We start from the raw sequence: 12,238 nt of genomic DNA on the forward strand, positions 1-12,238 counted from the left end.
TGATTTTGAAAAGAACATTTCTTTTCTTTATTTGTGGTTACACATACATAAGCAAATAGCATTTCTCTGTTGGTCAAATTTATTTTTCTAATCAACAGCATAACAACAAACATATATTTCATTCTGGGTTTTGCTTATCAAATCATATTTACCTTGTGAGAACAAAGACTTGAGGGATACACCATACACAGACCAAAGCATATTCACCAAGAAATGACAATTCCTATGTAGCCAAAGTAGCCTAATATGTGAAGATTGTTGTTTTTTGAGTCCATTCAAGCTTACAAAAACCTTCTCAATGTTATATAGCATTGAATCCATTCATATGATGCTGTATATTTACAGTATATACAGCAAATATATAAAGTACATTGCACTGGACACAACACAAAAAGGACAACAATATACGGCCACATACATCCAAAGAAAAGCTTAAGCTTTCGCGTTGTGTTTCCTACTTAAAAAGTGATTTCACTGTGGAAAGTATTAGGGATGATCAGACCATGGAAACTACGGTCTAAAAAGAAGGACAACAGAGAAAGTTATCAGTGTGAAAACGCTTAGAAAAAAAGACCATCCTCCCTCCAGTGAATATGTAGAATAATATGCTGCTGATGAACAATATTACTTTCATTCATGTATAACTATGTTGATTGTAACCTATGCCTCATGCATCTGTTAAACAGGATAACATACGTACTACAGAAAGAGTGATTTCAGGTCTTTGCATGGGAAAGGAGTAGAATGTGAGGACAGAACAGTACATTGACGGGAAGCCATTCTTTGTCAGTTTAAGATGCAAGTACCAAAAGTTCTCTCCCACATCTTTGCTACCCAGACGCCCCGTAGTCAACACTCCCGTTGCACACGCACTTCCAGGTGAGTTCCAGGCAGAGGAAGTGGAGCGTTGTTCAATCTACTCATTGGTTTCCTCCTCTTTATTTCCGCCAGGCTCACACAGACCTCTCTTCTGCATCATGGTGTAAGGGAAAGGTGTGACGTCGCAGCTAGCATAGTCTAGTTTCTTGGGGCCTCCACAGCTGCTGAAGTCTAGTTTCTTGGTGCCGTCACAGTTGCTGTATTCCAGCTTCTTGAGCCGGGCCAGAGTCTTGATGCTGCCGGGGGGCCGGCCGGGGCTCACCTTGTAGCCCGCTGCCTTGGTGGTTCCCAGGGGCCTCCCGGGGCTGGTTTTGAACCCGGCGGCTTTGGTGGTCCCCAGCGGGCGGCCGGTGCTGGTCCGGTAGCCAGCTGACTTGGTGGTCCCGGAAGGCCGTCCTCTGCGCCCGGACTTCACCACGCCCTTCTTCTTCTTGGAGCTCTCGGGCCCCGGCCCCTGGATCCTCGCCGTCTGGGTGTGGAAGTCGTTCTGGCTCTCCTGCAGCTGACAGGTCATGGGCTTATGCATGCTCTGGGGCAGAGGGGGCAGGGGTAGCTGTAAAGTGGGGTTCGGAGGCGAGGGGTAAAACTTGTTGGACTGCGAGCTGCATAAGTCAAAGTGACTAGCGGGGTGCTGGCAGTCCTCAGACAGCCCAGTCATGCAATAGTCATTGCTGCTGCTGGTGACTTGGTGCATCATTTTCTGTTGGGAGAAACAAATGAGAAAAGTGTACATGAATCAGCTTCTCTTTCTTTCTTTTGTCTCTCTCTCCCGTTCTTTTTCTCTCAAACATGCGCGCACGCCCGCACAAACACAAGCACACAAGCCCATTTAAGCAAACACAACTGTATGGGTCACTTTGTTCATGTTTTATGCCATACGAATTATTACTACAGCCGTTACTGTGCATTCAAACCACAGGCCGACTAGCTTTGTGCAACAAAACCCGACTGCAGCCCAATGCAAGGCGACAAGCGATGCCTGGACATTTTTAGCGTTGAACGGTCATATAGTAAGTAAATATGAGCAACTGTAAAGAGGAGGCTCTTGTAAAGGCTGGCGATATTATTTTAGGACGTAAAACGAGAAAATCACAAACCGTATTTGTAGGCGGATCATGAAATGCAAAGGGTTAATATGAAACAGATACATTTTCCATCCTTGACAGCCACAACATTCATTTTACGCGTGCAATCCGTACTCCGGTACCCATGGATGTTGTCTAGAGGCATAATCGTAATGTACGACTATCATTTCTAGCTTATTTATTCTTCCAAGGCAGAGGTTTAAATGAGAAAGGCAGCCATTTTCGTACAAAAAAAGTATTAATAAACCAAGCGGATGGTAAGCGCATGCGCGGCAGACTTCAAGGAAACGCAACCTCAGACTCGCATTCTGAAAGATCCACTTGAACAACAATAGTTGATATTCTTACCCACGATGGGATCCTGTGTCAAATTATTTGAGACCACCATATTCGGATCGTGTTAATATCAACACACCCTCCGTCAGTAGGTGGGTGGTGCCCTACTACTGTACCATTCTGTAAAATCAACATTAAATGAGCCGACATTGAGCCTCTGAAGGCTGCTTGATCTACTACAACAGTGTGGTGAAAAAAACAACAGAAACTTTGATTGCATAATGCATGTCATTACACTGATCTGATCAGAAAATAAAGTCATACCACCAGACCGACTACTTCAGAGGTTTTAATACATTAATAACAAGACAACAGAAACTAGCAGGCTCCACAGAAGTGCCCTTGATTTATAGGCTAATATACATCAGCATTTCCCCTGACCCCCGCCCCCTGCTCAGTCCACAGGGTTTAGGACTCCCTGATGATCTTGGTGAGCTTCTGGATCTTGGTCTTAGTGGACATGTCCACGTACTTGTCCCCGATGCTGACGATCATGCCGCCCAGGATGGAGGCGTCGGTCTGGGGACACGCAGAGCAGGGAATCACACACAGACACGGCACTTGGTGACAGTAATGACATAGATGTGATGTACAGTATGTAGTAGTGATACAGATGTGATGTACAGTATGTAGTAGTGATACAGATGTGATGTACAGTATGTAGTAGAGACAGATCCACTCTTACCTTGGTCTGCAGCATGAGAGTCTCTCCCTTCTCCAGGAAGCCCTTGAGGGCCGTCTCCAGGTCTGCCAGGCTAGCAGCATCCAGGGCCTGGACACACAGCACAGCCAATGAGAACACAGGACACAGCACAGCCAATGAGAACACAAGACACAGCAGCACAGCCAATGAGAACACAAGACAGCACAGCACAGTGTGTGTGTGTGTGTGTGTGTGTGTGTATGAGAGAGTGTGTGCGTGTTCTTCGTCGTGCGGGTTAGGTGTTGTGTCCTGTGTGTGTGTGTGTGTGTGTGTGTGTGTGTGTGCGCGTCTTGCCTGGGCGGTGGTGACAGAGCAGATGACCTCCCCCCGGTGAGCGCTCATCATCTTGCTGAAGGCGGAGATTACATCACCAGTCAAAGTCAGACGCCCGTTCTCAGCCAGAACGTCTGCAGAAGAGGACAGATCAACATGGCAACAATTAACGTTTGGTTTGTTTGTTTGTTTGTTAAATGGAGAATACTGGGTAATCTACCCTCCCTCTGTACTGTTACCTCATCAGACAGCCAGAGAGGATCCCCACACACGTCAGAAACCTGAGGTCGTCTCTATATACAGTAGTTATGTACCAGTACCCTACAGCCCTAGCTACTGTCCCTAGCTACTGTCCCTACAGCCCTAGCTACTGTCCCTACAGCCCTAGCTACTGTCCGTAGCCCTAGCTACTGTCCCTAGCCCTAGCTACTGTCCCTACAGCCCTAGTTACTGTGCCTAGCCGTAGCTACTGTCCCTAGCCCTAGCTACTGTCCCTAGCTACTGTCCCTAGCCCTGGCTACTGTCCCTAGCTACTGTCCCTAGCCCTAGCTACTGTCCCTAGCTACTGTCCCTAGCTACTGTCCCTAGCTACTGTCCCTAGCCCTGGCTACTGTCCCTAGCTACTGTCCCTAGCCCTAGCTACTGTCCCTAGCCCTAGCTACTGTCCCTAGCCCTGGCTACTGTCCCTAGCTACTGTCCCTAGCCCTAGCTACTGTCCCTAGCCCTGGCTACTGTCCCTAGCTACTGTCCCTAGCCCTAGCTACTGTCCCTAGCCCTAGCTACTGTCCCTAGCTACTGTCCCTAGCCCTAGCTACTGTGCCTAGCCCTAGCTACTGTCCCTAGCCCTAGCTACTGTGCCTAGCTACTGTCCCTAGCCCTAGCTACTGTCCCTAGCCCTAGCTACTGTCCCTAGCCCTAGCTACTGTCCCTACAGCCCTAGTTACTGTGCCTAGCTACTGTCCCTAGCCCTGGCTACTGTCCCTAGCTACTGTCCCTAGCCCTGGCTACTGTCCCTAGCCCTGGCTACTGTCCCTAGCCCTGGCTACTGTCCCTAGCCCTACCTACTGTCCCTAGCCCTGGCTACTGTCCCTAGCCCTGGCTACTGTCCCTAGCCCTGGCTACTGTCCCTAGCCCTAGCTACTGTCCCTAGCCCTAGCTACTGTCCCTAGCCCTAGCTACTATGCCTAGCCCTAGCTACTGTCCCTAGCCCTAGCTACTGTCCCTAGCTACTGTCCCTAGCCCTAGCTACTATGCCTAGCCCTAGCTACTGTCCCTAGCCCTGGCTACTGTCCCTAGCTACTGTCCCTAGCCCTAGCTACTGTCCCTAGCTACTGTCCCTAGCCCTAGCTACTGTCCCTAGCCCTAGCTACTGTCCCTAGCCCTGGCTACTGTCCCTAGCCCTAGCTACTGTCGTGCCTACTTTGGGCCCCGGCAGCTTGGCTCGGCTTGCCAGGGTGGGTGTACTCACTGATGAGGTTGATGGTGATGGGGGAGAGTTTGGCCTTGGTGAGAGCGTTGGTGAAGGTCTTCTGTTTGAGGCTGCGCTTCACGTGGGGGTTCATCACGATGCTCGCCAGCTTGGGGTCCTTGATCAGGCTCTGGGGGAAGGGCGCCATATCACTCTGTCAGATAGTCCACCAACTGGAGTACGGCACTAAAAGACATGTAGCCTGGCGTCGCCATCCCGATTACACGAGCTAACGTTCTGTTTCTCTCCACAGATCAGTCTGGACATCCGCACGTTCAAACTGATTTCCATCCGACCACATACTGGTCGGGCCAATCCCAACCGTTTATCTAATATGGGGCGGGTTTGATGTTTGACAAGAGGGGCATCAAGAGGCGACTGCCAAATCCCATTTAGAAAAAGTCTGTTCGGTCAATCTGTTTTTTCATTCATTTCATTCATTAGCGGTGCTAATTCATGGCCAGTTAAGATGTAGACAGGTCAGACTCACAGACACGGTGCCAAGCTCCAGTTCCACCTGATCCAGATTCTTCTGCTTGCTGGCAGCAGAGAACAGAGCAGTGGCATAGCGGCCCTCCACCCCATACACCTGGATGGGAGGCTGCAGGGGAGAGACACAGTGTGAAGAGCATGCTGACCTTTTCAATGATATAGGAGACTGGTTGAATTGTCTGTGTGCACAAAATACAATTCTAACACTACTATACTGAACGTTTTTTATTTCATTCGGTTTAATGCAGGGCTTTTGGACATGGCAATAAATGATTGACTTGAATTGACTTTAGTATAGGCCGTTGTGACCACTAACGTTAGGCGAACATTTCCCATTCAGATTCATTGCAGATTTTCTCACCCTTATCAGCGCTGATTTGATCACAGACGTGCTGAATGTACGGACCTGGTAGAGGATGAGAAATTGCAGTTAGGACATGCTAAACTTTAAGCTAACCCTGCTAATGTTATCCAGCTAATGTTAACCTAGCTAGCTTGTCTTAGCAAGCCCTCGTGCACAGCAGCAACACGCATGCGTGACTGAGAAACACCCAAAATGTGGATTTAGGATTAAACTAGGGTTTCATGAGAAGATTGACAGCAATACAAACTCTAAAACACGACAGAATACTCAATATAAAAGAATGACTTACCTGCTGTCCTAGTCTGAACGCTGCCATTTTCTCCTACAGCTGTCTAGTAGGGTGAACAAGGTTGCCAGGTATGTAGTATGGTATCCCTCTAGCTACGAGTCTAAATCCCCCCATACGGGTGCCATTTCACGCGTTCCTCTCCTGATATCCTGATGTCATCCAGCAGGGGGCGGCAGAGACCGAGCGGCAGGGCGGCAGGGCGGCAGGGCGGCAGGGCGGCAGGGCGGCAGGGCGGCAGGGCGGCAGGGCGGCAGGGCGGCAGGGCGGCAGGGCGGCAGGAGAGGACCGCGAAATGACGTCACCCCCGACACTACTGAGGTTGTTGCTTGGGGGAAGAAGCAGGCAAGGGTTGGGTCGGTCCACAGGATTTCAATGCTATTTTTCTGCGCATAAATTGCTTCGCATTCGTACAGCTAGCTAGTTTTTTTTTTAACTGGGAGTATATACCCGCTTATAGATATAGGGGCTGTGGTTTGAACGGATTTAACTGAGAGGGGGTCACTGACTGTTCACCCGGGTGACGCATTCATCCTCCAACAAGACACCGTGCGAATGAGAAGCTGTAACGTTAGCCAGCTAGCACCTAGCCTAGCTCTCCTAGCCAGCTAGCACCTAGCTTAGCTCTCCTAGCCAGCTAGCACCTAGCCTAGCTCTCCTAGCCAGCTAGCACCTAGCTTAGCTCTCCTAGCCAGCTAGCACCTAGCTTAGCTCTCCTAGCCAGCTAGCACCTAGCTTAGCTCTCCTAGCCAGCTAGCACCTAGCTTAGCTCTCCTAGCCAGCTAGCACCTAGCTTAGCTCTCCTAGCCAGCTAGCACCTAGCTTAGCTCTCCTAGCACCTAGCTTAGCTTAGCTCTCCTAGCCAGCTAGCACCTAGCTTAGCTTAGCTCTCCTAGCCAGCTAGCACCTAGCATAGCTTAGCTCTTCTAGTGGGTTTCAATAGGGGAAATAGCCTGGTAGCTAGCACGTTGCTGGCTGAAGCCGACAAGCAATGGACGACAAGTCATTCACCAAGGAGCTGGATGGATGGATCGAGCAGCTCAACGAGTGCAAGCAGCTGTCGGAAAACCAAGTCAAAGCCCTCTGTGAAAAGGTATCTAGCTAGTTGACTTAGTCAGCCATCTTAACGTTATCTGGGTGCTCGTTAAATGTCTTAACGCTAACTTGGAAGATGGCGGCATCTTGTAAGGGTTAGTGACTCCGAAGCAAAGCCGGATAGCTAACTGCAACATTGTTTATTATAATGCTTCGTTTCTATAATGCTTTGTTTTTCTATATTTTGTTATTAGTGAAGGTTGATGCGTTAACCTAAAGTGTGTGATCTAACGTTATGCGGATACGCCCACTACAGTATCTATGCACCTGTCTCAATGTCACGCCCTGCTGGCCAAAGTGACCTCGTCTCTGGCTTGTTGGACATCTAGGTTGTTGATATGTTTACAAACATTATGGTGCTGAAATGTGCCAAGCCCCTTAAACAACAATGAACACAATTCAGATAAAACTCTGAATCTCCAGCCAGTCAGCTCACTGAAAACCTCTCCACATCCTCATAGGCTCTGTGCACCAGCTCCACTACTTCCTGAAAGTCACTTGGCATCTTTATTTCCTGTCCTATATGATTGGATTAAGTGATTAATCAGGTGTGAGGCAGACCCAGCGCACACCTGATTAATCACTTAATCCAATCATATTGGACAGGAAATAAAGAGGCCAAGTGACTTTCAGGAAGTAGTGGAGCTGGTGCACAGAGCCTATTGCATAACGTGTTGTTGCAGTTACTGTGTCAGTGACCACCTGCTGTTCAACTCTCCATCACCTATCCTCAACGCCAGACCTGTGAGAGTTCATACGCTGATCTCTATGGGTCTGGAACACTTCATGCTACAAACTGGTTTTCGAATCAGTGATTGGTAGCGCCGAAATCCATGTGCTCCTAGTGTAAAATGTTATCTGAGAGGCCTGACTATATACACTGACTGCACTACTTTTTCTATATTGTTCTTTTTCTTAGCATATCCTTTTTTCATTTGACCCATTTCAGGGTCATTTTGTACTCGCTCTTTGCACGGTCCTGTCTCGTCCTTGCACCCTGTCCAATGTTGTCTCCAAGTTATACACCACGACCCAAGGCAAACTCCTAGTACGTTGTAAAACTGCACGGCAATAAACGGATTCTGATTCCGATTCGAACGTAGTATGCGGAGTGCAGCGACCCAACGTGATATTTGAACTAAACTCTAACCTCTGCCTCCAGGCCAAGGAGATCCTGACCAAGGAGTCCAACGTCCAGGAGGTGAGATGTCCGGTCACGGTGTGCGGAGACGTGCACGGCCAGTTCCATGACCTGATGGAGCTCTTCAAGATCGGGGGCAAGTCTCCAGACACCAACTACCTCTTCATGGGGGACTACGTGGACAGGGGATACTACTCCGTGGAGACGGTCTCACTCCTGGTCTCTCTCAAGGTAATATTCAACGGTTCATAGAACACATACTGTCACCTCTATGTAATCTACCTGCAAAACTTGGATATGGATTGCATTGACTGAATGGTCAACGACATGAAGTGACTATTTAAATGTCACTTTTAACTATGAGTAATAAACAAATGAAAAAGGTAAATGTGTTTATAGCAAAAACAGCAAACATACAAGTGCTGACTTGAAACAACACGGGGGATATGATGACGATAAATTCACATTTCCATTATTATCACCCGATGCATGACTTGAATTGCATTCCTTCAGGAGTGAAAGCAAGTGCGTTTTTCTTTCCCATAATGCAACATCAGGCGATGGCGGATGTCAGTGCGCCCTGGAGGTCATGCGCCCCCACAAGGCTGTGCCCTACAAGCATGGCGTGGTCCGCCGGAGACCACGGCGTTACGTGCTGTGAAAGACGCTTCTGTGGCGTCGCTTTTGTGCACATTTGTTTTCTAATAGTTTTTCTTTTCCAGGTTAGGTACCGCGAGCGAATCACGATCCTCCGAGGGAACCACGAGAGCAGACAGATCACGCAGGTGTACGGCTTCTACGACGAGTGCCTCAGGAAATACGGCAACGCCAACGTGTGGAAGTACTTTACAGACCTTTTTGACTATCTGCCCCTCACTGCACTGGTAGACAACCAGGTGAGATATGAGCTAATGGTTAATGTGCCCATTAACAGTAATAGCTAATGTGTCCGATAAGATAAACCAACTAAAGAGTTGCTATATGCCATAAAACAACCATGTGCATGTCAGATCCCAACAGACCTGACCCTTTCAAACCTGTTCCTCTAATGTGGAAGTGGAGGATGATCCTCCTCCACAGTTAGAATGAAATAATTCAACATAGAATTTAAGAAATGTTCTTCAAAATAATGTTTGTGATTGTGTTAACACTGCTAGTGTATTTCACCACCTATGAATCACCAAAGGTTTTACAACGCTTTAAATGCCATCATCAACACTCTTGTCCAAAGGACCATGGCACAGAGGTCAGTGTATCTTGAAGAAGAAAAAAAAAGATAGCGGTGCCAACATGGCCTCTAGCCTAGATACCAAAAGAATCAGGCTTTTAATATTTCCTGTCCTCTCCATGATAGATTTTCATATTTTCTCTCCATGATAGATTTTCATATTTTCTCTCCATGATAGATTTCAATTGCGGTTTTTGCACCTCTCTCCAATACCGTCACTTCCTGCTCAAAAATGTCACCAGCCGTTACTGATGTACTGCAGGTTATATTGTAGTTGTTAACGGCACACAGACATGATTCATTTAGAACTGTTATTTCAACATGTTATTTGGTTCAGATCTTCTGCCTCCATGGAGGACTGTCCCCCTCCATAGACACACTGGAACACATCAGGGCGCTGGACCGCCTACAGGAGGTCCCTCATGAGGTAGGCTCTCCCTCTCTCTCTCTCTCTCTCTCTCTCTCTCTCTCTCCCTCTCTCTCTCTCTCTCTCTCTCTCTCTCTCTCTCTCTCTCTCTCTCTCTCTCTCTCACACACACACAGACAATAAATTACTGTCCACCCTTCAGCACTATACTTATGTGGACATGTTGATGAGTTGCATATTAAGGTATATTAATAGCAACTGTTTTCTCTATTGCACATTATAATATGTGATTGATCCAAGAATGTGTGCAGTATGGCGGCTCATTGGATACGTGTCAGTCCTCCCGCACCACGCCACGGTTTTATTGTGTGCGCTGCAGTTTGGACCACACTAACGCAGCGGCCCTCCCCAATAGGGCCCCATGTGTGACCTGCTGTGGTCAGACCCAGATGACCGCGGCGGCTGGGGCATCTCCCCCCGTGGCGCCGGCTACACGTTCGGCCAGGATATCTCCGAGACCTTCAACCACGCCAACGGCCTGACGCTGGTGTCCAGAGCTCACCAGCTGGTGATGGAGGTACTCGTCCAGGACAAGCTCTCACTCAGTCAGGCAGTTAACCGGGCACCTCTTCCCAGGGGTCCTTCCCAGATCAACTCCTGACCCCTAAACCCCTTTTGTGAGAGATGTGAAATGATTCGTTATCCTCTAAGTACACCGTCAAATATTCACATCATTTCTTTTACAGGGCTACAACTGGTGCCATGACCGTAATGTGGTGACCATCTTCAGCGCCCCAAACTACTGCTACCGCTGTGGAAACCAGGCGTCCATCATGGAGCTGGACGACACGCTCAAGTATTCCTTGTAAGCTTCCATTCACCACAGTCTACTAAAACACACTGTCAGATGACAGGACGACCCCCAGTCAGGTCTTGAGGAACTCCTGAAGGAGCTTACCTGTCTTCAGGTACCTGGCCGTCTTTATTCATAGTGAGTGACTGGGTTTGTTCAAGCGGTATCAGCCTACCACCCAGCCTACCTTTTTAACTCATTCATATTTGAAATATCCTTAAAAACATCATTTGAACCGAAGCAGCTCCCTCCTGTCTGAGCTGATTCCAGGTCCATGTTTCTGTGGTGTTGTAGGATCCCCGTAAGTGAGATTGTCATTACCTGATAACGACCGTCGGCTGTTTCTGTCTCTCAGCCTGCAGTTCGACCCCGCCCCTCGCAGAGGAGAACCCCACGTGACGCGCCGCACGCCGGACTACTTCCTGTAAACATCCCAACGCCCGGACTACTTCCTGTAAACATCCCAACGCCTGGACTACTTCCTGTAAACATCCCAACGCCTCGACTACTTCCTGTAAACATCCCAACGCCCGGACTACTTCCTGTAAACATCCCAACGCCTCGACTACTTCCTGTAAACATCCCAACGCCCGGACTACTTCCTGTAAACATCCCAACGCCTCGACTATTTCCTGTAAACATCCCAACGCCTCGACTACTTCCTGTAAACATCCCAACGCCCGGACTACTTCCTGTAAACATCCCAACGCCTCGACTATTTCCTGTAAACATCCCAACGCCTCGACTACTTCCTGTAAACATCCCAACGCCCGGACTACTTCCTGTAAACATCCCAACGCCTGGACTACTTCCTGTAAACATCCCAACGCCTCGACTATTTCCTGTAAACATCCCAACGCCTCGACTACTTCCTGTAAACATACCAACGCCCGGACTACTTCCTGTAAACATCCCAACACCTCGACTATTTCCTGTAAACATCCCAACGCCTGGAAAGTATTAATTGAGTCAACGTGGAGGACGCGGGAGATGGTTGGCAGTAAAACAAAGAGATGACGGCATACGAGATAGGAAGCATCCATCTGTCCGTGGACCAAAATGTGTGCCATACTCACAATGCGATGGAAAATGTCTCATCCATTCATCCAAGACCCACTAAACACCACCATCCACCTCCTCCTTTCTCTGCATGGTGTCTTTGTCATTATGAAGATTAGTCACAACTATACCTGCTGGTTTTGTCAGGGAAAACAAATCTGCTATGAAGTAAAATGCTGATTTTAATGCGCTTAAACGTGAGTAACCTTTGTGTTAGGGTGTGATGATGGATAGAGAGTATTGCCATGTCTTGCTGGCTATACTTGGTGCATGGCCTCGAAATCAAAGGTTGCAGTAAACAAGATGGTGTGCCCATGTTTTCTAACTGAAACTCAATGGCTTATTTTGTTAAAACTGAAAATGGTTGTTTTTCAGGGTTATAATAAGGTGAATTCTTTCTCTTTGCACTTTTGTATTTGATTTTTATCACATGGCACCTGCAAACTGCATCCTTTTTTATATTCCAATCCCGGCAGAGGTGCTCTTGTTACCCAGCTGTAGTAAATGTATTTAATTTGAATAGGTACCGGTACAATATGGCATCCCTTGTAAGATATCTTACTGTTTTGCAACCTCAGATATATAATAAAGATTGAAGCTGCTCCTTCA

The 12,238-nt window shown here is 48.0% G+C and overlaps 3 protein-coding genes across 3 annotated transcripts; 1 reads left to right on the forward strand and 2 right to left on the reverse strand.

The window, feature by feature from the left end:
* Nucleotides 1-130: 130 nt before the first annotated feature.
* LOC311326563 (UPF0461 protein C5orf24 homolog) lies at nt 131-2,101 on the reverse strand. The gene is made up of 2 exons (XM_084459474.1): nt 1,977-2,101; nt 131-1,579 (listed from the first exon to the last, which is right to left on the reverse strand). The coding sequence occupies exon 2, from the start codon at nt 1,574-1,576 to the stop codon at nt 917-919; it is 660 nt and encodes a 219-aa protein (XP_084315600.1). The 5' UTR covers nt 1,577-1,579; nt 1,977-2,101; the 3' UTR covers nt 131-916.
* A 475-nt stretch (nt 2,102-2,576) lies between these two features.
* Nucleotides 2,577-5,941, reverse strand: LOC311326564 (ATP synthase subunit O, mitochondrial-like). Its single transcript, XM_084459475.1, has 7 exons — nt 5,890-5,941; nt 5,598-5,642; nt 5,235-5,345; nt 4,745-4,874; nt 3,298-3,410; nt 2,986-3,072; nt 2,577-2,819 (listed from the first exon to the last, which is right to left on the reverse strand). The coding sequence occupies exons 1-7, from the start codon at nt 5,914-5,916 to the stop codon at nt 2,709-2,711; spliced, it is 624 nt and encodes a 207-aa protein (XP_084315601.1). The 5' UTR covers nt 5,917-5,941; the 3' UTR covers nt 2,577-2,708.
* Nucleotides 5,942-6,347: 406 nt separating this feature from the next.
* LOC311326515 (serine/threonine-protein phosphatase 2A catalytic subunit alpha isoform-like) lies at nt 6,348-12,238 on the forward strand. Its single transcript, XM_084459419.1, has 7 exons — nt 6,348-6,979; nt 8,144-8,353; nt 8,845-9,018; nt 9,688-9,777; nt 10,133-10,294; nt 10,464-10,582; nt 10,926-12,238. Exons 1-7 carry the CDS (start codon nt 6,878-6,880, stop codon nt 10,996-10,998), a joined length of 930 nt encoding a protein of 309 aa, XP_084315545.1. The 5' UTR covers nt 6,348-6,877; the 3' UTR covers nt 10,999-12,238.

This window comes from Borostomias antarcticus (assembly GCF_949987555.1).
Source record: "Borostomias antarcticus genome assembly, chromosome: 28".
Taxonomy (NCBI): domain Eukaryota; kingdom Metazoa; phylum Chordata; class Actinopteri; order Stomiiformes; family Stomiidae; genus Borostomias; species Borostomias antarcticus.

Excerpts from the sequence above, each read along its gene's own strand:
- LOC311326563 (XM_084459474.1), bottom strand. The coding sequence starts at position 1,576 with ATGATGCACCAAGTCACCAGCAGCAGCAATGACTATTGCATGACTGGG.
- LOC311326515 (XM_084459419.1), top strand. The coding sequence starts at position 6,878 with ATGGACGACAAGTCATTCACCAAGGAGCTGGATGGATGGATCGAGCAG. Across the intron at positions 10,295-10,463 it reads CTCACCAGCTGGTGATGGAG|GGCTACAACTGGTGCCATGA; the intron begins GTACTCGTCCAG and ends TTTCTTTTACAG. Across the intron at positions 10,583-10,925 it reads GACACGCTCAAGTATTCCTT|CCTGCAGTTCGACCCCGCCC; the intron begins GTAAGCTTCCAT and ends TCTGTCTCTCAG.
- LOC311326564 (XM_084459475.1), bottom strand. The coding sequence starts at position 5,916 with ATGGCAGCGTTCAGACTAGGACAGCAG. Across the intron at positions 5,346-5,597 it reads TCAAATCAGCGCTGATAAGG|CCTCCCATCCAGGTGTATGG; the intron begins GTGAGAAAATCT and ends TCTCCCCTGCAG. Across the intron at positions 2,820-2,985 it reads CTCTCATGCTGCAGACCAAG|ACCGACGCCTCCATCCTGGG; the intron begins GTAAGAGTGGAT and ends GCGTGTCCCCAG.